This window comes from Parus major, chromosome 15 (genome assembly GCF_001522545.3).
Source record: "Parus major isolate Abel chromosome 15, Parus_major1.1, whole genome shotgun sequence".
Taxonomy (NCBI): domain Eukaryota; kingdom Metazoa; phylum Chordata; class Aves; order Passeriformes; family Paridae; genus Parus; species Parus major.
Window position 1 is genome coordinate 1939883 of NC_031784.1, and position 27646 is coordinate 1967528.

Here is a 27646-nt window from a genome sequence, read left to right on the forward strand (position 1 = left end):
CCGCCTGCCCGCCCTGGGGATGACTCAGAGGAGGATGAAGTCACGGTGGAGGGCCGCAGCCGCCGGAGGAGCGCCATGCCAGCCGCTCAGACCGCTGTCAGCGCTCACGCGTTCCCTGGCCGAGGGGCCGTGCGTTAGTGCCGACACTTTCGAGGACTCGCTGCTGGCCCTGGGGGAGTGGAGCCCACAGGACCCCCCTTCCTGCAGCAGAGCGGTGCCAGAGCCGCGCCGGCAGGGCGGGGAGCCACGCTGTGACCCGGCCGGGCGGCCAGTGCTGTCCCCCACAGCCTTTCCCAGGCCCACCCTCTTCCCTGTCCCCTGCCAAAACCCAAATCGAATTATCCGTCCCGCCGTCCGTCCCGCCCTCCCCAAACACAAACCATTCCCCTCACCAGTGTGGATAAACAGCCCCAACCCAGATTTTTATAAACAGCCCGCTTACTTTTTTGGCAGAAGCACCGTCCCAGCAGGATCTGGCCAGGTTTGATATCACATGGGGTCCTGGAGTGTTGAGAAAAACCTCACCAAGCAGGTTTCCCTGGCCACCAGCAGGGGTTGGTAAGGTTTGGGATTCCTGAGAGTGCCTGCCCACGACTCCAGGGCTCCCTGCAGCCCATCCCCAACACAGGGCAGATCTCCTGCCATGCTCCAGCCTTGCCATGCCAGCTCCTCTCCTCCCTCCCCAGGGATCAGATCCAGAGCTCAGCAAACTGTTGGAGCTCTGTAAACTCTTCAAGTGCTCCCACTCCGGTAACCACAGCAGCTAATGAGAGGATGATACTCATTTCTGGGAACCATTTGATCTTCATCGGTCCAGGGAGCAGCTCCTCATTAGTGATAAAGGGTTTGACAACTTCTCTTCCAGATGCAGGGAAATACTTGTCACAAAATCTTGGTTTAATCATGCAGCACATCATACAGACACAGCCCTGGATGTGGCCAGTAAACTTTGTGCCACAAATACCGAGAAATTATTCTGCAGGCACTTAGAGCTGTGCTGACTGGAGTGTTGTATGTAAAACAGCACTGAAATTATCTGTGGATGAGCAGAGGCAGTCTGTGATGGAGGTTGCCTGGTTGGGAATGATGCCAGGGATGTCAGTACTGGGGCATGGGTTCATCTTCTGCCAGTGGAATGTCACTGCTGGGATATAAAAGGGCTTGAATTTGGCTCAATTTCTGGACAAATCTGCAGTGTGACAAGGCTGCTGATGGCCTAGGAAATCAGACTGAGGCTGCAGGACTGAGAAGTTGAATTTGGTCAGACCCTGTGGTCCTGGTCCTGCTCAAGTGTGGCCTCACAAGAAGAAAACTCTCATATAGTGTTTGTTCCCTGGGTGCTCAGTGCAGGCTGTCACTCTTTAAACCTGCAGTCACCAGGGAAGTTTATGTCAGGATGCCTGTCCAGGAGATGGATGAGGTGTGGAGGTGTGAGACACAGTGATGCTCGAGTTGAGATCGATTCTGTAACCCTCCCTTGGCACCTGTTCTTTCAGTCTGGACTCCTGCTGCTGCCCCATAAGGTCCATGGTTCCATCTCAAGGGTGCAGCAGCTTTCCCGCAGCCCTGCCACCCCTCCAGGCAGCACAATCGGTCCAACACAATGGAAACTTGCATTCCTGAAATCCCAGCTGCAGTTTTGGGGGTGATTTAATGAGGACAACATGGCCATATTTGGGAAAAGAATCAGAGGATGTGTTGCCACAGGAGGATGGCTGCTTGGTCCCCAGGTCCCCGTGTGGGCTGGTGACAGTGCAGGGACAGCAGGGACACTTGTGGGCTTGGAGCAGGGACAGGCAGCAGCAGGCAGGGACATGTAGCCACTTTCCTCAGGGGTAGCACAGGCTGCTGATGGACCCTTTGGCCCTCACAGCCGGGCTCCTCTGTGCTGCTTGATCACATCTGCAGGTAGCAAGAACAAAACAGTCACTTAAGTGAGGTGACCCCCATTCCAGCTGGCTCAGGCTGGTGTTCTTCCAGCAGCAGGTGGATGTATCCTCGCAGGGAGTGCTCCACCACAGCCCTGCCCACGTGAGTACTCCTTGGGGCAGGGTTTGGGATCCAGGCTGGGCATTGATGGTCCCAGCGAGGGACCTGCAGCATCTTCATTGCTGCAGAACAGAAGCAGTTGGATTTTGGGATGAGTTGTTTTATCTGTTGTTCTGATCCAGGTTTGACTAGGAATGGATGGGAAATAGGTCACGTCATTGCTAAATTGCTTTCTAAAGCAGTCACAGCTGAAAATCCCAGAAATCTACAAGGATACAGGGCTTGCTTTGCCCCTGGTTGTCCGTGGCGTGTGCGGATGCTGCTCTGCATCCCACAAACTGCTGACCTGGCACCTTCCTCTGTTGGCAGGGCTTGGAGAGGGGTCGGCGTGTGGCCGGGGGGCTGTGAGCAGGGGGAGCAGGGTAAAGCAAACCACAGGGAAGAGAAAACACGTGTTCCCTGCCTGGGACAGAGCGGGGGCTCATCTCCGCTGCTTCCAAATGTTACGCTCTCTTCCCTTCGGGTCATTTTTCCCTTCGCAAGCAATCAAATCACTTTTTAAAAAACTCAGCAGCGACCCAGAAAAGAAACATTTCCTCTTATGGAAAAGCCCTCAGTGGTTCAAGGAAGGATCTGGTGAGCAGGGTCCTGTAAAAATCACTTCAGTGCTTCCGTAGTATCACAGAGCGAGCGGTGGGAAGGCAGCAGTGCCAGCTGTGCTGAGCTGAGCCACACAGGGCCCTGCCTCAGCTCTCCCTGTGCCCAGCAGGCTCCCAGTGCTGCCCAAGATGAGCCCATGCTCGGGTGAGTGCACCTGGGCATGCTTGTCCCGTGGTCTGGCAAGTGATGCAGGGCCCAGCATCACTCCAGTCCCACCACCAGCCCCTCTCCTCACCTCTGACATGCTGCGTGTCCCCAGGACCCTGCTTGCTCCAGGACCAGCAGCCTGGGAGATGGCACAGATGGCACAGGGCTTTCCCATGGCATGGCAGGGCAGCCTGGCTGCAGCTGCCAGCGCTTTGCTGCTGGCACTGGCTGTGTTTGGTGGCCTGTGGTGCCTGAGAGCGGTGCTGGTGAGTGTGAACAGGGCCTGTCCACATCTCCTGGGACACTGGGCAGAGCCTCACTGTTCTCCATCCCTGCCATGTGATGACTGTGTGTTGCAGAGTTGGCTGTTTCCTGGTAGAGCAGATCAGAGCTGTCACAGTTTGAGCTGCACAGAGCAATCCTCATGCTCTCTATCATTCTTATGAAATCTGAGCCTGGCCCTTTGATTTTTTTTGACTTGCTTCCACAGCCAACAGCATCAAACCCAGCCCTGGGACACAAGCAATCAAAGCCGAGTTGCCGGCAGACATTCCTCTTCCTCCCCTTGTTGTTTTGGCAGCGGCTTGTTTTGCTTTGTGGTTTCTCCCATGAGTGGAGGGTGCCGAGCACGGTCGTGAGAAGCCAGGCTGCGTGGTGGTGGGTGGCAGCGGGGCCTGAGGAGTTCCAGACCATTGGAGCAGGGGCTCCGGGCCCTGGGGTCACTTACATGACACACACATGTACTTCTGAGCCATCCTCCCCGTGCCTCAGGGGTGGTGGGGACATATGGGGAGCAGTGTTTGCAGTGGCTGTGCAATATCAAACCTCAGAGGTGGGTGCTTCTGCCTCTGCTGTGGCATTGGCAAAGAAGGAAGCTCCATGGGTGCTCTGGGTGCCTGGGCAGCGTGGTGGCTAACGGGGAGGCTGCTGCTGAGGGTGCTCTGTGGCCAAGTCCCTGCCCTGGCTCTCACTGGTGTGACCTGCCAGAGGAAGAGCTTGAAAGCATGTGGAAAGGCAGATGTAGGTGGCAGAGAGAGGATGCTCCTGAGCTACAGCTGTATGGTGCCAGCCCCGTTCCTGGCAAAGATGCCCTGCACAGAATCTGTGGGGCTGGGCAGGGGGGTGAGAGCCAAGTGCCAAGTCCTGCTGGCTGTGCTGCACAGAGCATCCTGCCCCATGGTGCCGGTTCCGGACCCTGTGGGGTGTTGAGGGTGATGCCAGCAGGCAGCCGTGTGTGCCCATGGCCATGGCAGCTGTGCTGGGGCTCCTGGAGAAGCAGCAGAGCAAACCCCAGGCGTTCCTGGCCAGCCTAACGTTGGCCTTTTGTCTTCAGCTTATCTCGAGCTGGTTTTAATTTGCAACTCCCTGATTGCGTGCAGTGACCTTGGCCTGAGCCTGCTCGGCAGCTGAGTGCCCCAGAGAACATCATAAATGCCATTGATCTGAAGTCACACGCTGGAGAACTGAAGAGCTGGTGCCCTGCACGTGGGAGAGGCGGCGCAGCCGAGTGGGTGCTCCCAGCTGCCAGAGGGTTTGGGGCTCACACTGGTGGGATGCAGCTCCCTCCAAAGTCCCTGTCAAGACAGACTCTGGTGTGACATGCTGGGGAGAGGGTTGGCACATGTCCCTGTGCTGCCGCAGTGAGTCTGTGGCAAGGGTGCAGAGCTGCCTTTAAACAAAAACCCGGAGCTCGCTGCCTGCAGTAGCTGGGAATGAGCTCGAGTGGCACCAAAACCATGTGCCTTGCCACTCAGCCTGGGTGCACAGCTCCCTCTGCTCCAGGGTGTACAGGCTTGCTCCCTCCTGGTTTAAGGAACAAGCAGGAGCTGATGGTTCCATCTCCTGTAAGAGCCCAGGGCACCGTAATGATGGCAGGAGAGGAGATGCATTTGCTGGCAACCAAATAGCATCCCCAGTGCAGCCAATGTGGGCTTGAAACCTGGTGTGGGAGAGAGGAGATTCTGGCCCCAGTGGCACTTGGGCTCGGGGACAGGCTCACTCTCGGAACCGTGACCCGGTTCCCCACTAGCATATCCACAGCAAGGGCTGGAGTTGGGGTGGCTGGAGCTGGTAGTTCTGATTCAGGAGCTGGACTGCCAGGGATGAGCTCATCCCCGCTGGCAAAAGTGGTGTTTTGGTGCATGTTTTGAGGGTGCTGTGGCACAAGGAGTGAGGGGGGTGCCGGGGGAGGGTGTGGGTGCCTCCACTGCAAGGTGCACGGTCCAGTGGTTAACGCTGGGATGTTCTGTGGGCCACAAGGGAGGTCCCCTGTTCCCGGTCCCCTGCCACAGCCTGGGGCATCTCGCCACAAAGGGGATGGGGAAGGCAGCAGCGGTCGTTTTCCGGAGGCTCGCAAGTTTGGAAAATAAATAGCCCTGCACTGTAGGTTAAGCTTGGCATCCTGGCGGATTAATCACGCAGGCTGCAGCCAGCACTGAGAGCCCCGGTGACGAGAGCTGTGGTTTATAGATGATGATTCATCGCTCGACTTAGAGCGACCACGTTATTCCAGCAGATTGCAAAATCATAAGAGGAATGTTGTGGTTAGTTTACGGCTTAACTATGCAAATCGTCAGGAAGCCTTCAGAGCCGGAGAACGTAAGGCACAGCGCGCCCGGATGGCTGGGCGGTGAGCAGGGGCCGGGAGCTGGCCGTGGGGCTGTCGGGGACCGGCGGCTCTCGGGAGCCGGGGAGCGGGGAGGTGAGTGATTTGGGGGGGATGAGGGGCCGGAGCTCCCGGGGAGAGTGCGAGCGGGGCGCTTGGGAGGCGAGGGACGCGCTGCCGGCTGCCAAGGGCTTTCCGCCTGCTTTCGCCGTCTCTCCGCCACAGGCTCCGGCGTCTCCGGCGGGGCCGGGGAGGGCAGAGGTGGGGAGCTGCTTCCCCCACCTCCTCCTGCCCTCCCGTCCCGCTCGCACAAGCAGGCAGTGCCTCGGCAGAGGAAGTAAACAGAGTGGGAGGAGCTGCACCTCTTCCTCGCCAGGGCTTTCTCCCATCGGGTCCCGCTGTCAGCGAGCTGGGCCGTTCTCATTAGCATCGGCCTTTCCGTGCCCGGCTCCTGCCCGGGAGCCGCCGTGCCCCGAAAGTGCGCTCGGAGACGAAGCTTTATTGTAGCAGCTTCCTCGTGCCGTGCCCAGAGGAGCTGGGCAGGCCGGGCGAGCCGTGCCGGGCCGGCCGGGAGCTGCGGGAGCATGTGTGCCTGCGGCGGGCCGGGGAACGCGCTGTTCCCGGGAGAGCTGGCAGCGCTCAGCGCCGCTCCAGCTGCGCCGGGCCCGGCGGGACTCGGGGGCAGAGGTGAGCAGGTGGTTGTAATTACCGAGCTGCTCGGGCCGGAGCACAGCGAGCGGAGGAGGCCCCCTGGACTCGGGGCAGGCTCTCGCTCACGCGTCCCGTGTCCGATTTTGTCCTGGGGCCTTTTTAAATAAACAGGATGCGTCGGCAGCAAAAACAAGCAGCAGCGATGCTGAGGAGGAGGAGGAGGAGGAGGAGGAAGGGCGGTCCGGGGTTAGAGCGTCTGACCTGGGAGGGAAGGACAGCCCTGCCCTCTGCCACAGGCATCTTACCTGGCCTCGGGCACATCCCATTACCCTCTTGTGCAAGGTGGGGAGCACGTACCTGGTTTGCCTCTGGGAGGTGGAGTGCCTCATCCCCAGGCTGGCAGAGATGTAGGTGGAGAGAGGTTTAAGCTTGTCGGGAGCCGAGCAGTTTTGGTGCCGGCCTTTGGCGTGTCCGCTAAGGGCTGACCCACCTGCCAGTCCACCTCTAGCCGGGGCGGTGTGAATCAGAGGGAAACATCAGCTGGTAATTGGGGAAGCATTTCCTGGCCCGTCACGCTTTGGGATGGCGTCCCGTCCCTTGAATCATCCAGAGCTGGTCCATGTCCAGCGCTAAGAATAGCTCCCCACACACCGCGGGGGCAGCGCGCCGCGAGGGGGAACCGGCCAGCTCGTGGGCTGCTGGCACTGCCCTCCTGCCACGGTGCCACAGCGTGCTGCGCTTCTGATGGCAGCCTGAGGTTTGGGTAGAGCACGCAGCCTGGATGGGCTGGGGCAGCTGCCATGGTCGCTCACTGGGGGATGGTCCCATCTGTGTGTGCCATTTGTAGCTGAGCTCTGAAATGGCTTCGTTCAGCACCCAGGGTGGGGTGCTTGGGGCCAGCCCCACAGCTTCCAGCCCAGCGTGTACCCCTGGCTGTGATGTAAGGGGACATTCATGAGCAGAGGCGTTTCCTGGGGTGTTTGGCAGGTGCCCTGCTCTGCAGCCATGCTCTAGTACAGGAGATAAGCCATTGCTGTGGGCTTGCCAGGGTTCAGATCAGCATTTGGCTGGGAGCCTTTCCTCAAATGAAGACATGAGCACAGCCTTGGGTGGAGCTGGGTCAGCTTTCCCACCATGGCCTAATGGTGATGATGCTGCCCATTCTGTGTATTTCACCTGGCTGACAGGTGAGACCTGTCCTGTCTGTCCTGCTGGGTGCAGGGTGCTTATCCCACCTGGCTCTCGCTCCTGGCATTGGGCACCCGGCCGTGGCCAGAGCAGGGCAATCACTAGAGGGCATCCTTGGATCGAGATGTGCCTCTGCACTGGGAGAAGCCTTAATTTGATGTCCTGCCAGGCTGGGCTTGGAACCATCAGGAGGAGAGGGATGTGCAGTGGCCCGCTGAAGCCAGCCCCGTGGAGTTTGCCCATCCTGATCATGCCAAAGCTTGGCAGATGCCTCTGCAGGGAAGCGCCTGTGCTGCTGCCTGAGCCACCAAGGCCACTCTCATCTCTCCCTGCCTTCCTGCTCCTGTGTTTGCAGGCTGGTACAGGAGCTCCTTGGCATCGCTGCCATTCAAGCCTGTTCCTCTGGGGAAAAGCTGCAATGGGTGCTCAGGGCTGGCAGACCCCTAGTTCAGACAAGTGTAGAGACAGGATAAGATGATGCTGAACATTTCTTGGATGCTCATGTCAGCCTGAAGCTGGGGCAGGTACTTGTGTGGTCATGGCTGGGTTTAAATCTGAAGGAGAGCTGGGATCTCCGGGATGCAGGGTTTCCCTCATCCCTCAAAAGAAAATATTTGCAGTTGAGTGGTAGAAATACTGTGAACCTCATGTGGGCTCCCCTCCCTTGGCAAAGTGTTTGTTGAGGGGAATGCAGATGGGTGGTGATGGCCAGGGCTGAGGCAGAGCCTGTCCTGCTGCCTGCCCAGCCCTTGAAGGTCACAGCCCTCACCTCATGTCTGGGCTGAGCCCACACTTAGGCTTCACCGTGGGGTAGCTCAGAGAGTGGAGGGTAGAGCTGGGGAAATGCACATGATGGATCCCCTGTGCTCCTCTGCAGCCGGTGCAGACTTCCCCAGCTTCTGTTCCAGACTGCCCTCCTCCTTCTCCCCCAGTTTGGGGGCTGACAAGGGCACTGCCAGTACACTGGGGATCACACTTCCCTTGGCCATTTGCTGCATGAGACAGCCTCTTCCCCAAGCCTTAGTGATCTGTGGACTTTGGAAAATCGTAATCAACCAAGTGCTCATCCCAACTGTTCCCTGACTCCCTCTCCCCTGGGACCTCCCAGCCTTGCATCGCATGGACCAATTCCATGGTGGAATTGGAGCAGCAGGAGTGTGAGCTGATGCATTACAGTGGTGTTCTGCACGTGTGCAGAGGTGCTCCAGGGGCTGGCCAAGCGTGCCAGGATCCTGATGGCACAGCTGCCTCCCCCTGTACAAGGAGGAACTGAAAGTCTGTAGAGTTTCAGTGATGGCTGGCCTAGGTTTTAAGGACTTCTATTCAACCAGGACCTGAAAGAATCAGCAGTTTTCTGGTTAAACTGATCCATTTGACTGCTCCACACTTCTGATTTTAGCACAAGCCCATGGGGTCAAAGAGCTCTGCTTGCACCCAGTGCTGTTGCAGGATGCCCATGTTTGAAGCAGCCTCCCAGTTTTGCAGAGTGGGATCAAGCCAGTCCTACTGGCTCAAGGGATGTGAGGACACCTCCTCCGTACTTGCTGTATGGCTGCATGCCAGTCAGACCAGCTACCTTCTGCTGATAAATCCATGTTAAAGCAATTTTACTCCCCATTACATCACCAAACCTTTCCCCAAGGGGTGGTGGAAGCCCTGCAGGCTGGGCAGGGGCCGGGTGAGCCTGGGTGGGTTTCCTGGAGCAAGCAGCCTTGCATTAGCCAGGAGCAGGATGGTTTAATAAATCATTTCCGTCTCTAATTTCTACTTCTCTATTCAGTGCCTCTGGTTTGCTGGTCACCAGAGGGAAGGGAGGTCAGGGGAACCAGGCCTCCCCAGCAACCTCCTTCCTGCAGCTGTTGAAACAAAATCCAGGACTATAATAATCACTGTGTCCTCCCTGGGGTAGCGCAGTCGGTGCCTTTGGTCTGAGCAGCAGCAGCAGCAGCGTTGGGGTAGTTGGGATCATGGCCTCTGCTGGAGGTGCCAGGTGGTAAAGAGAGGGCAGAGAGGGCACCTTCCCTGCTTAGGGATACAGAGCCACAAACATTCCCCGTGGGCTGTGTCAGATGCTTGGGAAACAGATCAGAAGCGTTGATATTGCTGAGCCTCGGGGTGTCACTGGTGCCCTGTCTCCTTCATGCTCCAGCAAGATGCATCCACTGGCTGCAAATCACCACCCATGTGGCCAAGCCAGAACAGGAGCGTAGTTCTCACCTGCCTTACCCCCAGATCAGATCCTTGCCTGATCCTAGGGGAGTGGCTGGGGCTGTCCCATTGCCTGGAACAGGAGCCAGAGTGCAGCTGCCATGCCTGGTCCTGAACTACCTCTGATCTCCCTGGAAAGCTTTTGGCCCCTGTGGCCTCCACCAGTGTCCTGCCTGCACTCTCTGCCTGCAGCTCTTTCCTCTTGGCCACTTGCCCCCAGCATTGTTTCACAGCAGTTGTTTGGGTTGGCCCAGGTGCTGCCCTGTGTCTGCCTCAGTGCTGAGGGCTTGGTTTATTGTATGTCCTTTGTTTTGCAGCAGCAGCAAATGCCCCGGAGCAGCCAAGAAGAGAAAGATGAAAAAGAGAAAGAAAAAGAGAAGGAGGGAGAGAAGGAGGAAGACAAGCAGGAAACAGAAAATGACAAAGAAGAACTGACAAAGTAAGGATGACCCTCCCTGCCTGGCTCTAGTGGGCTGGGGCTGCAGTGGTGGGATGTGGTGATGGGATGTCCAGGGCTGCCTGACCCTGAGCAGAACTGTATGTGCCCACCTCACCTCCTCTGCAGGGAGGGAAAGGCAGATCCTCCTCCTCATTCCTCTTCCCTGCTGCTCCCAAACTGGGAAAGCAACACGATATGGGTTTTTTTTTTATATCAACCCAATCAATCTGCAAAGCTCCTGTGATCCTCCAGCTTGTTTTGTTGTTACGAGAGCCTCCGGGAGCTGGAGGAGCAATCCGGGCGCAGCGGAGCGCGGCACTTCACCTTTAGTGTTATTGATGTCAACGTGAGCACTCCCAGATGAGGAGCTCCAGCCAGCCCTGCCTCCCTCACACCGAGCATCAGCGCCGTGGCAGGGGAAGGTTGGCACGCAGACCGCTCGCTATCTGTAATGGGCTTAATACTTGGTTTAAAAGAACATCTGGCTTCATTATATCTAGGCTGCAAAGACATTTACCAGCAGGTCCCTTTCAGGAAGATAAATGAGGAGGAGGCAGGGATGAATTTGAATGGTCTGGTATTAAACCTGTCTCCGTCAGGTCTCTGCGTGCACTTGGTGGTGGAGCTGCAGCCAGCTGCAGAAAGAAAACCCCACCGCAAATCACCCCACCGCCAATCCCAGCCAGGAAAAGAGCCTGCGTCTGCAAAAACACTGCAGACCTGCCCCCCTAAAAAACCAACAACAAAAAGAAAAATCCCCAAACACGTGCAGAGAAATAATTGCTTGACCTAAAAATCGGACCAACCAAACAACATTATTTATTTTATTTTTTCTTTCCCTCCTCTCCCTGTTCTGACAGGGACAAGAACGACGACACATCTGGAGAAGACAACGATGAGAAAGAAACGGTCACCTCCAAAGGTCGCAAAACCGCCAACAGCCAGGGCCGGCGCAAGGGCCGCATCACCCGCTCCATGGCCAACGAGGCCAACAACGAGGAGGCAGCCACGCCACAGCAGAGTGCTGAGCTGGGTACGTGGCACAGGACAAGGGAACCTGCCCTGGACTGGTTTTTTGGGGTATCCATTGTGCTGGGATGGGACTCGCCCTGCTCTGCTCACTGCTGGTAGAAGGGGGGTTTACTTTGTGAAATCCTTCTTTATGATGTTTGTCTCTATTGCGTTAATTATTCACCAGGATAAGTGGGGGAATTTGCAAGCCTGGGCTGTCCTGGCTGTATTAATTGGTTTTATGGCCTCAGAGGGAAAGTGTTGCAAAAGACAAAAAGGGAAGCCTTCAGTTTTAGCAGTGCTTTGGCAAGGCTTGTGTCCCTCCTGCACTTGGAGCAGGTCCCATTTGTGGCTACTCCAGCTTCCCTGTCCCCTCGACCTCTGCACGGGACCCTGCTCTGCCCTCCCAGGCTTGCCTGGGTCTCTGCCACTTCTGCTACCTGCTCTGTTTTCAAATTTATCTGGAGCCTGAGCAGCTGCAGCTTGTGAGACCTGCTCCATGGCCTTGGCCTTGGGCTGGTCCATTTCCATCCATGCCTGATGCAGCAAAGGGTGCTGCCCATACCGTGGCATCCAGGCCCTGCACCAGCCATAGCCATGCCTCACTGGCCTTGGGCTAGATGGGAATTCATGGCAGCATCCACAGCCCCACACTGGGCACATCTGCCTCTGGCATCTGCAGCATCAGTAGTTGCCACCCCAGGGAGCGGGCTCATGTATTGATTTCCACAAGCCAATGCATCGAGGAATTTGGCTGATATTCCTATATTTTCTTCCCCGTCAAAGTGCAAAATTATTGCTGTGCTACCTAAGGCAGGTAAAAATAAAAGCAGGGTGACTCCTCTCGGTTTCCTTGCTCTGCAGTTTCTTGCTTGTGCTGTTCCATGTGCTATAAATCACGCGGAGGTGTTTCGCCTCCCTGTTCTCTGCTGACAACTGGCTGAAGCCTTGATTGCGAGCGCTCTGTTTTCATACAGGCGATATAAATAGTCCCCAGCACAACGGAGCCCTGCTCTCTCCCTCCAACTTGTTCAGCAGTGCTGCAGAGAAGCAGCAGATAATGCCAGTAACTTAGATGGGATTTTTTTTTATCCTGGTATCTCACAGTCCTTGATGAACTTCACTGCAAACACAGAGGAAAGCCTTTAGACCATGTTAAATCAGGAAAAAGGAATGGATCAATTCCAGTGACATATCTGAGCAATTGATTTCAGTTTATGTCTCTCCAATAGCGCTTTAATTTAGGTTGGCTAAGAAAGTTATTGCATTTTAAATACCAATTGAACATTAAAAAACAGCACAAAACCGTATTGTGGTTTAACTGCAGCGTGCCGGAGCTCCCCGTAGGCATCTGTTTCATAACTGCGCAACCTCAGGCGATGCCATTAATCAAACCAAACGGGCCGTTTCTGTGACATTTCTGTGCCATACAATAGCAGGCACCCCCAGCTGAGCCAAGGGCCTGCACAGTGTTGGGGACACTCTCTTTTACGTAAAGGAGCGTTGTGGTCCCGGCTCTGCCTGCTGCCAGGGGGAAGCGCTGAGGTATCGATTTCCCTCCCTCTTGGCCGGTGTCCCAGGGGTGACACGGTGCTGGGGGAGGCAGTGACCTGTGCTGTCTTCCGGGAGGTGACACCTGCAGTCGTGCTCAGCTGGCTCTGAAGGAGATTCTTCTGCCCAGTGCTGTGGGTATTGGAACCCGTGCTGTCCTCCCACAGGGTCTCAGCTTCTTGTAGAGCTTCTTGGAGGATCCTTCCTTCTCTCCTTGCCTGTATTCTTTATCCTGAACCTATCAGCCTGTTTTCCATTTTGAAAGGACACTGTCAAAACATCTCTCATCACTGTTGAAATAATGCTTTGCCTGTTGTTTAGAGTAATAACCCCTTGGCAGCCTGAGCCGGAAATCTGTTTCCTTACCGAGTTGTTTTTTGTCTCTGACTCACACCCCAGTTTGTTATTGTAGGGTTTGCTCTGTGCCAGGCTGCCAGCAGGACTGGTGCATAGGGAAGGCTTTATGCAGGACCTCGGTGTGCCCAGCACCTGCTTGGAGAGGCAGAGAGGCAGCATCAGATGCTGATTTCGCTATCAGCCTCCTGGCTGGAGCAGCATGCCTCCTTCAGTGGGCACTGCTCCAGACAGGCCCCCACTGCTGCTGGAAGTGGCTGGGAGGTGTTGTCCAAGAGCCCGGTGATGGCACAGAGGGAGCCCGCGGTCACACGGCCAACACCCGTGACAGATGCAGTCGGCCAAAGTCACCACTGAGGTGACGCTGTTTCTCCGTCTCTGACGGTCCCACCCTGCGTCTGCCTCCTCCAAAGCACACAGCCACAGCCAGCTCCATCTTAGCTACCTGTTGTTGGGCCAGGCACCATCAGCAGGAAATCTGCCGCTCTCGAGCCATCTGGCTTTGCTTGCAGGCCCAAAGTGGAGGTTTTGCATCACTGGGGTGCATCCCAAGGGGATGTTGTGTATGGGGTACTGATGTGTGAAAATTCCTTACGGGCCAGCACCATGCCAGCCTTTCTTGTGGGAACACTTCTGCACTGCATGGGTTTTGTCATGCCTCCAGGGAGCAGGGCATGGGACAGGGTTTGGGTGTTGGGACACCTCCTCTGAGCTCACTGGGCTTGCTGACTCCTGCTCACAGCTGACTGCTCTCTTTATTTCTTCCATCCCAGCTTCCCTGGAAATGAATGAAAGCTCTCGCTGGACCGAAGAGGAGATGGAGACGGCTAAAAAAGGTAAGACACTCATTTCCTTTCTTTTATCAACTGTGCTGGAGCTAACCCAGCCATTGGGGATGGAAGGCATCTGACTGCTGGCTTTGGTGCAGTGTGGTGGGCCCTGAGCTGTGGGGCCGGATCCTGCCTGTCCTGCTGTTGGTTTGTTCCCAGCACGCCTCAGAGAGGGTGTGGGGAAGGCAGGGAATGGTGCAGGGAGTTTGCTCAGTTTCTCCAGCCCCAGGAGCTGTTCCAACACCAGGGATGCCTGGGCTGTGGCTGGAGCCGTGCGTGTCCCACGAGGCAGGAGTTGGCTGTAGGAAATGGAGAAGACACATTGTCCATTGCAGCGTTGGAGCTGCTGGTGGCTGTAGTGTGTAGTTTCACCCCACTGTTCGGAGCTTTATGGCCTCGGTGTGATGTGTTCCAGGCACACGGAGAGTGTGGCAGCTCTGGGATTCAGGGAGAGGACGGTGAACCCCAGCACTCCTCAGGCACGTGTTGGGGGAGCTCTGGAGAGTCAGGGCTGCAGGCAGCGCGGGGTGACTTTACATCCTGGAGCTGATTCAGAGCCTTTGCTGAGACCGTTTTTAAAAAGTGCTGAGTGTAGCACAGCCCTTCTTGCCACTTCCCCTCCTCGTGCCACTCCTGCGCCAGCTCTTTCACTGCTTTAATTTTTTGCCAAAGTCACGTCCTGTTGATGGGCTGTCGAGCTCACGTCCCCAGCCCGTTCATCCCGCTTGCGTTGCTGCCGACTCCGCTGGCCCGGAGAGGATTGTAAATGGGAAATTAAAATGGAAATGAGCGCCGTTCGGGGATGGCAGAGGCAAATAGGCGTGTTAGCAGGTTCGGCTCAGCTTGGAAAATGCACCTGCTGCTGGGATGGTGATTGCATGTTCTGGAGCGCCGGCTGCCCAGGTGCCGATGGGAGCTGTGGACTTGGATTACTTTGCCTGTGAATATCCCAAAGTGTTTGGCTCGCTCGCCTTTAAGCTGTTCCAACCCTCTTTTACAACCCAGTGCCAATCCTGTGCAGTGCTGAACGGGGCTCTCTATAGTCACAAAACTTAATAGATAGACTTTAATCAAGCAAACTGGCCTGGGGCCAGCTAATGGGGTGAGCAGATGCTGGCAGGGGAGGGTCGTTGGAGGGATCTTTTCCGAGCACTGCTTTATTTTGGAGATCAGCATCTGGTTGTTAAAAAGTGTCTCTTGTTTTATGTTTGATGCTGGAGGTGTGCTTAAGGAGTCTCAACACCAGCTGCCAAAGCCTGTGTGAAGGAAGGATGAAGCGTGGGAGCGTGTAGCACTATTCCAGCCCAGGGGCCAGGAGGAGGCAGGGAGATTTGCTGGTGTAAAGCCCAATGGCTGATTGTTTCTCCCATCGTTACAACCTGGGAAACTGAGATTGCAACACCAGACTTCTACAGAAAAGCCAAATTCCCCTCTGCCAGGAAGCAGCCGCTTTAATGCTTCGAACTGTGTGTGTCTGGCATTTCCAGGGAGCTGTGTGGTGGGGGTTTCCGACTCACAGCAACTGTGAAACTCCGGAGGTAACCTCAGAGGCTGGAGGAGGTGGTGGCAGGGCTGCTGCCAGCCTGGCTGGGCAGGGGCAGAGGGGGTGGTGGCCTGCTCAGGGCTCAGAGAGGCACAGTCCTCCTCACCACGAGGACTTGGCCACCCAAGGCACCCTCCTCCATACTGGTACCAGTAAGAGCCCATAGCTGGGTGGTTCAGGGAGCTCAGCATGATGTGAGTCCCAGGGAAGGTCAGCCCTAGCACCCCGGGGTATTTTGGCAGGCGGGGATGGTCGGTGACCTCTGCTCCTAGCACTTGCCAACCAGGAGACCAGCCCAGCCCCGCTGTCCAGCCCTGGGTTTCCTGTGTTTGGCATGGTGAAACTCCATGTCATTTATGTTCAGGGAGGCGAGAGAAAACAGCCCTGGGACAGAGAGCAGAGCTGCCTGCTCTCTCCACAGTCACAGAGCTGCATAGGGAGTTTCCAGTCAGGAGAAGGCAGGATTGTGTCTGCCAGGGGAGACAGTGAAGGGGAGTACCATGTTACTAAACTTAAATAGGGGAACAAAAACCCAGCAAGAGGAAAGTTCTTGCTTAATGACACTTTTCATTATGCAATAAACTTCGATTCAGTAGTCTGTCAAAATGTGCAGAGATTGGTGGGATAACGGTGGGGGAATGTGTTTTTCTGATATTATCTCCTTGCACCATGGCTGTGATCCTTACAGCAGGTGGTTTTGATTTAACCAGAGTTGGCTCAAGGATTTCCCCATTCCCTTCCCAAGCTGGGAAGCAGGCAGCACCCACTGTTTTGCTGCAGGGCAAGGTGCAGAGGCATTCAGCAGCCAGGATGGGGCTGCTCTTTAAAAGGCAATATTGAGGCAGTTCCTGCCTTTGGGGAACCTGCTGGATGAGCCCACGCAGGCAGGAGTTCAAGGTAGGCTGGAAGGGGGTCTGTGAGCACCAGCCTCAGGGGTGGCTGGGTTTATTGTCCCCCCAGCCCCTCCACCAAGTGTCACCACTGGTGCCAGAGCTTCAGGGCAGTCACAGCCGCCCTGGAGCTGAACTCAGTGAACCGGGAGGTTTCGACATGACCTTTGTTAGTCTTTAAAGTCTGGTACCTGTTCTCGCCCAGCTCGGGGTTTTCCCGTGGCGTCTAACAAGTGGTTTTGTTCTTTGAAAAGAGGCAGGTGGAAGTGGCAGGTTCTTGCTGAGGTCCTCCCGTGCCTGCCCAGGCTCTGCACTCCTTGTCCTCAGGGCACAGCCAGCCTGGGGCTCTTTATGCCTTTTCCCACGCTGAGGACACAGAGAGGCCACGGGATGGAGTCAGCGTGATGAGGCAGAGGAGGGTTGGGCACGAATGTAAAACACTGATGACAGAGAGTTAAATAACCCATGAAAACTCCTATATAGTTCCTTTTGGGTAGATATAAAATACTCCCTTGGATACTGAAGGCACTCTTTTGAAGGTTTGTTCTCAGTGTTGCCAACAATTCATCTGAGTTTTGGACTGACCTCTGAACCATTTTTCCCCCAGTCCCATTCTGTTCACAAAACTAAAATAAAGTCAACCACCTTGCATCACCTTTGAAATGCAGGAGCAGGCTGGTTGATGTTGGGGAGCTGGCAGCTCCACACCTTCCTGCCTTTGTCTCCCCTGTGCTCATGTTGGAGCCTTCCCTTCTCCCATTGGAGGTATTTACAACTGTAAAAACCTGCTGATAGCAGTAAAAGTGGGTTGGAGAAACGGGTTTGCAGCCTGTGCCCATCACTGCATGTTGTCCTTCTGGGTGGGATGTACCTTGCGGTCTCCCACTCAGGTGTTCTCTATCCAGGCAGGGTGCAAGGGCAGCTCAGAGCAAGGAGAGCCCAGCCTGGGTATCCCAGTGTCCACAGCCAGAGTCCGAGTGTGCCTGGTGTTTGTCGTGAACTCTGTACAAAGTGACGTGGTAAAAATTATCAGGATTGGGTGCCAGGAAGTCACAGCCGTGTCCAAGGTGTAAATTAGCCACACTTGCCCTGAGTGAGGCTGTGGCTGACTGCAGTCCCATCCCTGCCATCCCAGGCTGCCTTTCAGCCAAGGTGTTACCCCCAGGATCATGCCTGTGGTGCCCACTGTGCCCTCAGAGCTGCACTTTCTGCCACCACTGGCTGAATGTTTCTCGAGTGTGTAGGAGCAAACTGTGAGGATTTGCTTAGTGAGTGTCAGTGAATGGAATACAAAAGGCCTGTCAGGAGGAACTGCTGGGTAATTACTATAATTTGCTGCCTACATTTTAATTTTGAGTATTATTTTTTCAACAATAAGGGAGCGGGAATAGTATCTGAACCAGGTGAAAGAAGAGAGCTGGGCCTGCCAGCTGTGGCTGCTCCACATGTTCTCACTGCCATGCTGGACCAGAGGGGATGGCACATCTCCAGGAGCAGGCATCCTCAGGGGGACTTCCTGTCCCCTCGTGTCAAAGCATAGCACAGCAAAAGAGAAAGGCTGTGGCAGGAGTAGTAAAATCAGGTGGGTCTGTGATCAGAGCACAAGGCTCAAGGTTTTGCAGCAGGTGGATGCAGTGGTATAGGAATTATCCATTTCAGGGGGGAAACCTGGGAGCTGAGGGTCCCTAGCCAGGGCCAGCAGAGATGGGACATTGCACTAGAGCTGAGCTGGTCGGGGGTCCCAACCCTTGCTGGTCAGGTACCCACACCTTGTTTGGTGACACTGCCTCCCCACTGAGGAGCAGCATGATGGGTGTGAAAGGTGCTGGGAAGTTCAGCTGCAAGCTTCCTTGGAGCTGTGGGACACATCAGAGGTGTGTGGTCCACTGGGAGCACAGCAGGCTGGTGCCAGCATCACCTGAAGGAAGGAAGGGCATCACTCACCAAGGAAGGAAGGGCATCACCCACCACAGCAGCAAGAGCACACCGAGCCAGCTGCCTGTGCCATGGTCCTTCTGGCAACACCCCAGCACCTGCGGGGATGTGGGCTCGCCCCCCACGCACCATCCTCGCTGCTTCCCTTGGCACAGCATCAGGAGCCTGGTGTGCACCTGGCTCTGCCACCCACTGATCCATGGCCCTGGAGAAGTTACTCACCTTCTCTGAGCCTCTGCAAACCAGCCCGAGGTTAGTGAGGGAAGGCGATGCTGACCGCGCTTTCGGGATGCCTTGGGTGGTGTCGCTGATTCCATAGGGCTGGTCTTTCTCCAGAATAGGATTGCGGCACATTTTGGCTGTGCCGTAGCCAGAGCTGCCTCCATGTTCGCTCCCAAGAAGGGTGTGTGGGCGCAGGAGGTACTGAAGGATCATACCAGGTACCGTCGGGCGTAGGGAATGGTTATCACTTAGTTTTTCCCCTATAACCTTGGTCTGGTAATCCACGTGAGCTCCCATTAAGGGACCCTTTTACGGGCTCTCTCCGCCCTCACCAAGCCCAGGGTGGAGCTGGGCAGCCGTGCCAGAGAGCCTTGGAATGTCTGTGGTAAAAACCCGAGCTGCAGAGAGCCGAGGGGGTGCGAGCCCCCAGCCCTCGCCTGCCGCGCTGCCCCTCCGGCTTTCCTCTCAGTTCCCGGAGATGCTGAGCGCAGCACCCCGTTCTCCGAGCTCCTCTTCCTTCCAGCCTCCTCTCGCTGTACGGGAGCAGAGGCCTCGGTCTGCCCATTACGGCACCGGTGCCAAACCTCTCCGCATCCCTCCTGTGCCAGGGCAGCAGCTGCAGGGCCGAGGTGTCCTGAGGCTCCGCGGCACCCCGTCGGTGCGGCACTGGGCTCGCCGGCGCGCACGTCCCCAAAGAAAAGCGCCTTTGATTCACTTGAGAGCGGAGAAAACTATTAGCCAAGCTTTGTTTTCCTGGATCCCTCCCCCTGCCGCTGACATTCAGCCGAGAGCGAGGGAGACAGAAAGTGAGCGAGGGAGGGCGGGAGCGGGTGCCAAGCGCCGCACCCCTTGTCAGCTTGGGTCAGCGCCACGTTCGTTATTAATGCTCTGTCTAGAGGTCACATTCAGATGCAACGAGCCCCGGGTCAGCCAGAGGAACAGATTAGAGCTTGCTCGCTGCTCCGCCACATACCGACAGCACCGGCTCCCCGTCCCCGGGCTGGCAGGAGCGGAGCTGCCGCGCTCCCGCCCCTTCGCTTTTCTCCTGCCTTTTTTTTTTTTTTTTTTTTTTTTTTTCTTTTTAATTATTATTATTTTTTGGCAACGTCGGGCATCTCCTGAAACTGCACAGTCTCCCTATAGCCCCGAGCTGCTGAGCAAGGAGATGAGGTAGGGGAGAAAATACTGGCGGCGCTTCCATCCACCTTAACAACCGCGGCTGCAGCCGGCTGGAACGCTCCGGAGAGCGAGCAGGAGGAGAGCGGAGAACGCTGTTCGCTCCGAAGGGAAGAGCGCTGGGGCCGGAGCATGTGTTCCCACCAACTTCTGCCATTGGGGTCAGGAGTCTGCCGCCTGTGACCTGCTTTCCAGCCTCGGTGCTCGTTTGCTCGCCGCTCCCGGCCGCCCATGGCTCTGAAATCCTCTCGCCCCCAGGATTTAAGGAACCGGCTTTGCTTTCTTCTCTGTCTCCGGCTGCTGCGAGGGAGCGAAAGCGAAATGCGTGGGGAGGGTGTGAGCGGAGCACTCGCAGCGCTTTGCCGCGGGCTGCCGTGCCCGGGGGGGCTTTGAAGAAGTGCCCTGACAGCCGTGTCCTTCCCAGCCCACCCGCTGCACACTCCAGGTGTGCTCCCTGCCCGCCGGAGCACGTAAGTCGGGTGTTGGGGTCCGAAGGATGGGGTTAACCTCAAGGTTGTGTGTGGCTGCGTGCCTGCGGCAGACCCTGCGTCCGGAGCCCCCGCCCCGAGCCGAGGAGCTCAGCCTTCCTGAGGATCTGATAACTCGGTTAGTCATAGTTTCAGTTGCGATACGGAACGAAGGGCTGGTGCTGCCGTGCCGGGCTGGAGTGCCGGGGAGTGTGGGGCAGGGGGAGCAGGCTCTGGGGGTGGCTCTGCTGAAGGAGCTCATGGAGATGGGGTGCCTGGAGCTCACCGGCACGTCCGGGGGTGTCTCGGCTGGTCCCTCCCGAGTGTGCAGATTACTACAGCGTGGGAAGCAGGTGTTGCTGTTTGCTCTGGTTTCATGTAGAAGAAGAGTGGTGGGGCTCCCTGCTGGTCCCGCGGGCAGGGGCTGCAGGCAGCCTCCTCCTCCTCCTCTTCCTCCTCCTCCTCCTCCCAAGCAATGCCGCCTGCCCGGTCAGCTGCAGGCTCCTTCAGCAGTGCCCTGGTGAGCAGGGGCACAGCCAGCCTGGGCAGGCAGAAGGACAGCCAGGAGCTGGCATTGCCTATGGCTGGTAAAGGTCACACCACGCTGGGGACCACTCACGCTGACATCCATCATATCTCCAGCCCTGAGCTCTGCCATGCCAGGTCCTGCTTCCTGGCATCTTTCCTGCCAAAGCTCATGGCACATCCACACCGCTGCCAGTGTCTTCATTTCAGCTTTGCCCGGGGCACACAATCAGCCTTGGCCCGGCTGTCACACTTGGTGCTGGGCCACCAGTGTGGTGATGAGCAGAGGGACAGAGCTGCTTGTTTGCTTTGGACGGCAGCAGTGGGTTGTGTCAGAGGGGATGGGGTTGTGACACTGGGGACTGTCCTGTTTTCCCCTGTGGCATTCAGCAACGGCAGGGGGAGGACTCCTGCCCCACTCGTTGCCTCAGGATTGGTGGCCGGATGTGATTTTTTTTTTAATCATTTTTTTAAGAAATCCCAGCCCGTCAGCGGGGTGACAGAGGTCGTGGGTTTGGCTGAGCGAAGCTGGGAGTTGCAGAGTTAAAGCTCAAACTTGTTTCTTGGCTTGCCAGGGCCTTTCTGGTGCTCAGTGCATGTGATGCCTCGTACATGCAATTTGATAAGGCTGGTGCTGGGACGGGCAGGATACAGGCACCAGCTGGATGTTAACTCCTGCTGCGCTGGGTGCTGCTGGTTTTCTGCAGGACCTGGGAAGCAGGGAGGGGGATTTCATCTCTCTGGGGGTACATGGTGCCGTCTATTCAATGCAGCCATGCCCTCAGCCCTCACGCCGTGCCCTCCCCTTGCACGGACTCACAGAACAGATCCCGGCTGCGGGCGCGTCCTTTGGGCCCGGTGGCTGTGCTGAGATCAGCCCGTCCCCTGGGCTTTGCTGTTGGGCTGGCACTTTAGGGCAGGGCTGACACATGGCAGCAGCTTGGCAGGAGGCTGGCAGCAGGTCTGGGGCACAGCTGCCACATTCCCAGGCATGAACAGAGCCGTGCCAAGAGCCCCAGTGTGGGACTCACCATGGTCCCAAGCAAGCCCTGTGGTGTCCGAGCAGCCAGGGAGGGGTTTGGATATGGAGCCAGTGGTCAGTGCCTACTCCCAGCCACACAGGGCTCTGTGGCTGCTGGCCTCTAGGCAGAACATTCATTCCCTGCTGGCTTTCGTCTTGAAGTTACCTTTTTGTGGCAGTGTAGTAGCTCTGGACTTACAGACTCTGCATCCTGTGCCCTCACAAGGTGCAGGGAAGGACTGGGGAACTGTTGTCCTGATAGTGGCATCACATGGGCAGTCAGGAGCAAGCTGGGCTGGCTGTGTCCCGCAGGCTGGTGGCAGCTCCAGCCCCACAAGACACCACACGAAGGACCAGCCACACAGCAGGAATAACTGCAGGCAGCGAGGTGTTACTTCCCAGAAAGCCTGGATGGTTCTTTCACAGGTCACCTCCAGGAGCCTGGGGTACCACTGCTCCCGTCCCTGGGCTGTGGTTGTAACTCCTACCTCCATCTGCAGGACCAGGGGTGCCCAGATACCCCCGCAGAGATGGCAAAGACACGGGGTGCTGACTGTCTCCTTCCTCCTCCTCATCCTCCTCCACCCTGCTGGGTTTGCCCCATGTTCGAGTGGCACCATCTGGCCAGGATTGCCAGCCCTTGGCGTGATGCCTGACCTGGGAAGCTGCTTTTGCTCATGAGCCTGTGATCAGCACTAATCCCCTGGCACGCCTCTTGCCAGCCAGGGACATCACCTGGGCTTACCTGCCTGGGCTTCCCTCCCCTTCCCTAGCAGGGCTGTGTGCCTTGCCACCCCTCCTGAAATCATCACTGGGCACAGGACGGTGGGAAGAGCCTTTGCTTCATGTTAGGGGCTGAGAGCAGCTGTCCCAAGTTCTCCTGGGCGTGCCAACACCTGCTGCAGCTGTCCCAAAGGAAAGGGAGCACCGCTCGTCCTCGTGACTGCCGAGACATGGCTGTGGGATGTATTTTATTCCAGACACCATCAGCATAGAGCCTTTTTTTCCCCTTTGGAAAGAAAAACAGGCTCTCATAGGTCATCCCCTGGCCTCGAAGCCATTCAGACAGGTGCTAGTGACCTTATTGTTCCTGTGTAGTTTGGCTGGCAGGGAGGAGGTTTCCCATCCTGTGTGGATAATGCCGCCCTTGTGCGAGTGCATCTGGTGTTAAACCTTTCTTCCTCTGCCTCCTCCAACTGCAGGTCTCCTTGAGCATGGGCGGAACTGGTCAGCCATTGCCAGGATGGTGGGCTCCAAGACTGTGTCACAGTGCAAAAACTTCTACTTCAACTACAAGAAGAGGCAGAACTTGGACGAGATCCTACAGCAGCACAAACTGAAAATGGTGAGAGCCCTGTCCCAGCCTGCTTTGGGCACTGTGGGTATTTCCTAGCAAGTGCTTGGATGCTTCCCACAGCCAAGGGGGGCCTTTATCAGGTTGGGGGAAGCCCTGGGGGCTGTGGAGTGGCAAAGGGAAAGAGCTGTCCACCCATCTGTCCCTGGGAGGTCTGGATGAGGCAGAGCTGCTGCGTGGGAGATGCCTGGGTGTCTGGAGCGTGGCTGGTACGTGGGGAGATAAGGAGCAGGAGGAGGAGCGGGGCTGTGGTTTGTTGGCCAGGATACAAGTTCTGATGGCTGTGCAAATAGTTTGTCTCTGGTGAGATTGTGCTGTTCCACCCCTGTGAGCAGAGAGTGGAACACAGAGTCTGTGCCTTGCAGGTTCTGCAGTTACCTGCAGTAAATTGCTTTGGTTTGCCCCAAAGAAAATCAGGGATTTAGGAAAATGTGATGAAAGCCTGGCTCTGAAAGAGCTTTTCTGTAGGACTGCAAGCAGATGTGCACACCTCTCCGTGCCTCAGTTTCCCCTTCAGATGGGGCTAACGCCGCTTCTTTCCTGGCATGTGGTGCAGGGTGTGAATGTAGTGGGGCTTGTTTGGTGTTCTGGAGATAGCTTGGATTGCTTAGAGACTCTAAAGATTATAATTATTTCATTTGTAGAGTATCCTGGGGTTCCCAGTTTCTGGCTAATAAAATTCACATGGCTAAACCCCCAAGGGGTGCTTTGAAAATGCAAAGGACAATGTTCAATGCAGGAATCTTTCCAAGCAAGCTATTACAGCAAGAGTAAAAAGAAAGACAGGAAAACATTCAATGACTCACCCAGGAATTTAATATCCTAGTCAGTCTATAGGAATGAGAGAAAGAGAAGACATCGGCGATTCTTTTTTATTAATTCTCTATGCACAGAGACACTCCTGTGTTCCCATGTTTCACCAAATTGTTTTTAGAAACAAAGCAAACAAACTATATAAAAGACCCCCAGACCCATATAAAGGCTGGAATGAAATAATCTGTGAAATGTGCATCAAGCCCTCTGAATATAAAAAGTTACATTTGAAAGGTATCATTGTTCATTACTGGGGAGAATCTGAAACAAGATCATACAGTTTTGCTGGCAGTGGAGCCGGTGTGTATTAATTTACTCTGCTCCCTAATGTTGCAGAAATTATATCACGGAAGTGTTTTTCTGCAGAACCACATTTTTCCCTGCATCCGTCCCTCCAAGGCAGCCGCTAGACTTCTCCAGTCTAATTGCTCACTCTCACTTGCAGTTTATATCAGCATCATCATTTTATTTTTCGAGCATTGGAGGCTGTGGGATTCGGTCGTGGAGAAGAACAATGAACATTCAGCTGTTATTTATTGTACTCTATTGTTTTGTGGCAACAGCAGATGCCAGAAAGCTGAATAAAATAAAAGAACAACTGAGATTAAATTGCCATGGACCTTCCTTCCTGACTCCCAAATATAATCCCAAGCAAACCGAGCCTCCAAATCTCATCCTATAGCCAGTATCAGCCATGACCTCTGCGGAGGAAGCACATGGTGAAGCGGTGTGGCATTATTTAGTTTTGCCATGATTATTAGTTTTGCCACAGATTATTCTCTGGCCTCACCACCACCAGCTGATCATGTGCAGGGAAGTGCAGTGGCTCTGCTTTTCCTCCTCATGCTAAATGAGAGTAAACTTTACTGGCAGATCTCATTAATTTCCCAAATGGGGCTTGTTAGTATTGTAGCCTCCTCTTCCAGGTCGGTGTGAAACCAGGATTCAGCAGGGTGCAGGTGGCTCTGAGGAGCTGTGGGGACGTGCTGGCAGCAGTGGCTGGTGTGGGATGGGAAACAGACACAGAACCAGCGGGCTGCACCCTGGGACAGGCAGCCTGTTGCTGCTGGGGCAGGGTCAGGCCACCTTGAGGCTTCACTTTATCTGCCCTGCTGTGTGTTTTGGCTTGGGCTCGCTGCTGCGCCGCTCGGATGCGTCCCAGGCACCAGCGTCACTTAGCCTTGACCTTCTGCACACTGCACTCACTAATCTTGGCATTTAAGGAAATCGGGGCATTGGGATACACGGTGTCCTCAGAGCTGCTCCTTCTGTTAGTGGCTGGAGATTAGGCACTGTCTTCAGTGGGGTCAGTCTGTGATTGTCACTTTGGGCTACTGACTGCTGGGCTTGTTTTGGCTTGTGCAGGAGAGAGGGGCCAGTCATCCCCAGGGCTGGGGCTGGTCCTGCTTGGAGACCAAGTCCTGTGGACCTCCTCTGAGCAACATTTGTTTAATTCCTTGCTTTTTTGGTTGATTCTGGCTTTGCACAGCAGCACTGCTTCAGGAGTGCAGTCTAGTGGCCTCTGCTTCTGGGGAGTGAGTGTGTCTGACTTGCCTTGGTGTTGCTGTTGGGACAGGCTGAGCCTGATGGGAGGCTCCCATGAGGGTGGCTCCATGTTGGTAGCAGGCTTTGGAGAGGTTTGTGTTGTTGCTGCCACATGAGGTGGTGAGTGCAGGGAGAGGACATTTTTGTTGAGATGGCCCAGAAGGATATTGTGGAGGAGGAGGAATGGAGTGACCCCTTGTGCAGGGTTCCATATCCTTGCTGTGCACAGTGTATGTCCTCGGTGGTCTTGGCTTCAAGTCAGAACGCTTGAGTGGCACCGAGTCCTGTGTGCTCCTCCAGAAATACCTGTCAGAAGGTAGAGAGGAGCAAGACTGCACAAGGAGTCTGGAGTGGTAGGCGTGATAAGAAGCAAAGTGGTGGCCTTGAACACATCTCTAGATGTAGCCAGGATCTGCTGCCTGAATTTCACATAATTTTCCCTAAATACCAGCAGTGGGGTCTGCTGGGAGAGGGACCCACGGTGCCCTTGGTGCCTCTTGCTGCTCTGCTCTGCCAGCAGCTGCCAGCCCCAGGCTCTGGCCAAGTAGGGTGCTGAGGCAGAGGCTGGTTCCCAGCTAATTCCCAGCGAGGAGCCCGCTCCTGCCCGCGGCTGAGTCACGGACCCGTGAGTAAGAGGCAGAGAAGTCTTTGCCATAGTAACGTCGGCGCTTTGTCACCGCATTAGCGTGATGGGGAACTGCTGCTTCACACAGGAACGTGCGGAGCTGAATCGCTGCCGCGGCAGAGGAGCGAACGCCGGCGGCACCGGGACACCACCGGCGGGGCTGGGATGGGGCAAGGGAACCACGGAGCCTGGCGTTCCTCCCGCTGCCTCTCCGCGCCTGCACAGAGCCGGTTCTCAAGTGCCTCTTTTCCCTCTCTCCTGCCCAGTTTGATAAAAATAGATTTTGAGCAAGCAGCGTTTCCAAGCAAAAAGCAGTTGTATTTGTTTGTTTTATCTGGAAGTTTTCTAAAGGATTGAAAAGTTGGGGGTGGGGGAAGGGGGGGACCAGCTCTTCCCAGCACAGAGATCCAGCAGCAAAGTTAACGTTTCCACCACGGCTTTATCTTTTCATCCATGTAAATAAACGTCCTACACACGTCACTCTTGTGGGGTTTGCAGGGAGAGCCGGAGATGATGAGCCTGTTCCTACTGGTAATATTTACTCAAGCAACAAGAGCAGGAAACAATAGCAAAGCCGAGACTTTTCCTTTAGGTCTGCAGGGGGGAGCAGCTGTCCGCACCCTCGTGGCTGTGGCACGTGCTCCAGCCAGGGAGGCTGGGGCTGTCTCAGGGCAAGCCAGGACACCTTTGGGATGCTGTGCTGCACTGAGATTGCCCACTCTCCACCGGTGACAGCTGCTCTGGCTTGGGAGTCAAAGTTCTTTGGCAGCACCTGCCAAAGGGGTCATGAAAGCAGGTGCATGAAAATGTTGGCTGGGCTGTATCTGGGGCATCAGCTTTGTTATCTGCAGATAAGCGTCAAGTCGCGGCCATGCGTGTTTGTGTAGCTGGAGGTAGAGCCTGGAAATGCGCAGAGGACCAGAACACGTCACACGCGTGTCATGAGCAGACGTGTGACCCCTGGGCTCTTGCCAGCCCTGCACTGGTGTGTGCTTGTCCCTTGTCCATGTAGCCGTGCCATTCTTCCCCCAAAGGCTCGCTGCTGGCTGAGGCTGGAGCTCGCTGTGGAGCCAGGCTGGCCATTGCAGAGCAGTCACAAGTCTTTGGCCAGCTGGCACCACGCTGCCAGGCTTTCAACCAGGGAGTCTGGTCCCAAAGCCTGGTGCTCAGAGGGTTTACCCGGGGCAGGGGGTCCCTGACAGTGTGACCTTTGGCCCTTTGGGCAGGATCAATGCTCTCTGCTCTCCCGTAACTCCCCGTAGGCTTTGCCTCTCAGCATTCTTCCTCTTCTTCAGGAGAAAGAAAGGAACGCCAAGAGGAAGAAGAAAAAAGGCGCCGCTGTTCAGAACGAAGAAGCCGCCTTCCCTCCTGCGGCTGAGGACGAGGAGATGGAGGTGTCGGGGACGAGCGGCAACGAGGAGGAGATGGCAGAGGAGGCGGAAGGTGAGGCAGGTGGGGGCTGTGGCAGAGAACGTGCTCAGCTCTGCTGGCTTTGCTGCCCGGCTGCGGCACAGGCACCGCGCACGGCCTCTGCGGGGCTGCAGATGTCAGCGCTCACAAGGGCTCTTGTCACCCCAAACTCTGAGGTGACGGTGTCTCACAGCACTCGTGGCATTTTGGATGCCTCTGGATTTCACGCTTGCAAGGAGTGTCCTGGATCACTGCCCTCCTCCTGTGTCTGTCTGGACCGATGGCTATTTTGGGAGCCCTTTGGTTTCTGATTTCCGTCAGTGCGCTTTCCAAGAGTGCACAGCTTCCCAGGGCCTCTTGTAAATCACATTTCTTGGTGTTTTGCTCCACAGGAGGGTCCCTGCGTGCTCTTAGCCACCACTGTGGGCTCTCATGGAGCTTATCATGGGCTCAAGGAGAGATAACCCACCAAGGTCTGTGTGTGCCC

The 27646-nt window shown here is 55.9% G+C and overlaps 1 protein-coding gene across 11 annotated transcripts in view; it reads left to right on the forward strand.

Moving 5' to 3' along the window:
• NCOR2 (nuclear receptor corepressor 2) overlaps positions 1–27646 on the forward strand; it is a 225921-nt gene that overhangs the window by 158784 nt on the left and 39491 nt on the right. For 9 of the 11 annotated variants that reach the window (XM_015644014.3, XM_015644018.3, XM_015644019.3 and 6 more), the window contains 5 exons: positions 9766–9887; positions 10748–10920; positions 13577–13639; positions 22615–22757; positions 27045–27192. In XM_015644014.3, coding sequence (XP_015499500.1) covers positions 9766–9887; positions 10748–10920; positions 13577–13639; positions 22615–22757; positions 27045–27192 — 649 coding nt within the window. The remainder of the gene's footprint in view (positions 1–9765; positions 9888–10747; positions 10921–13576; positions 13640–22614; positions 22758–27044; positions 27193–27646) is intronic. The other 2 variants (XM_033518076.1, XM_033518077.1) reach the window with 1 other exon arrangement.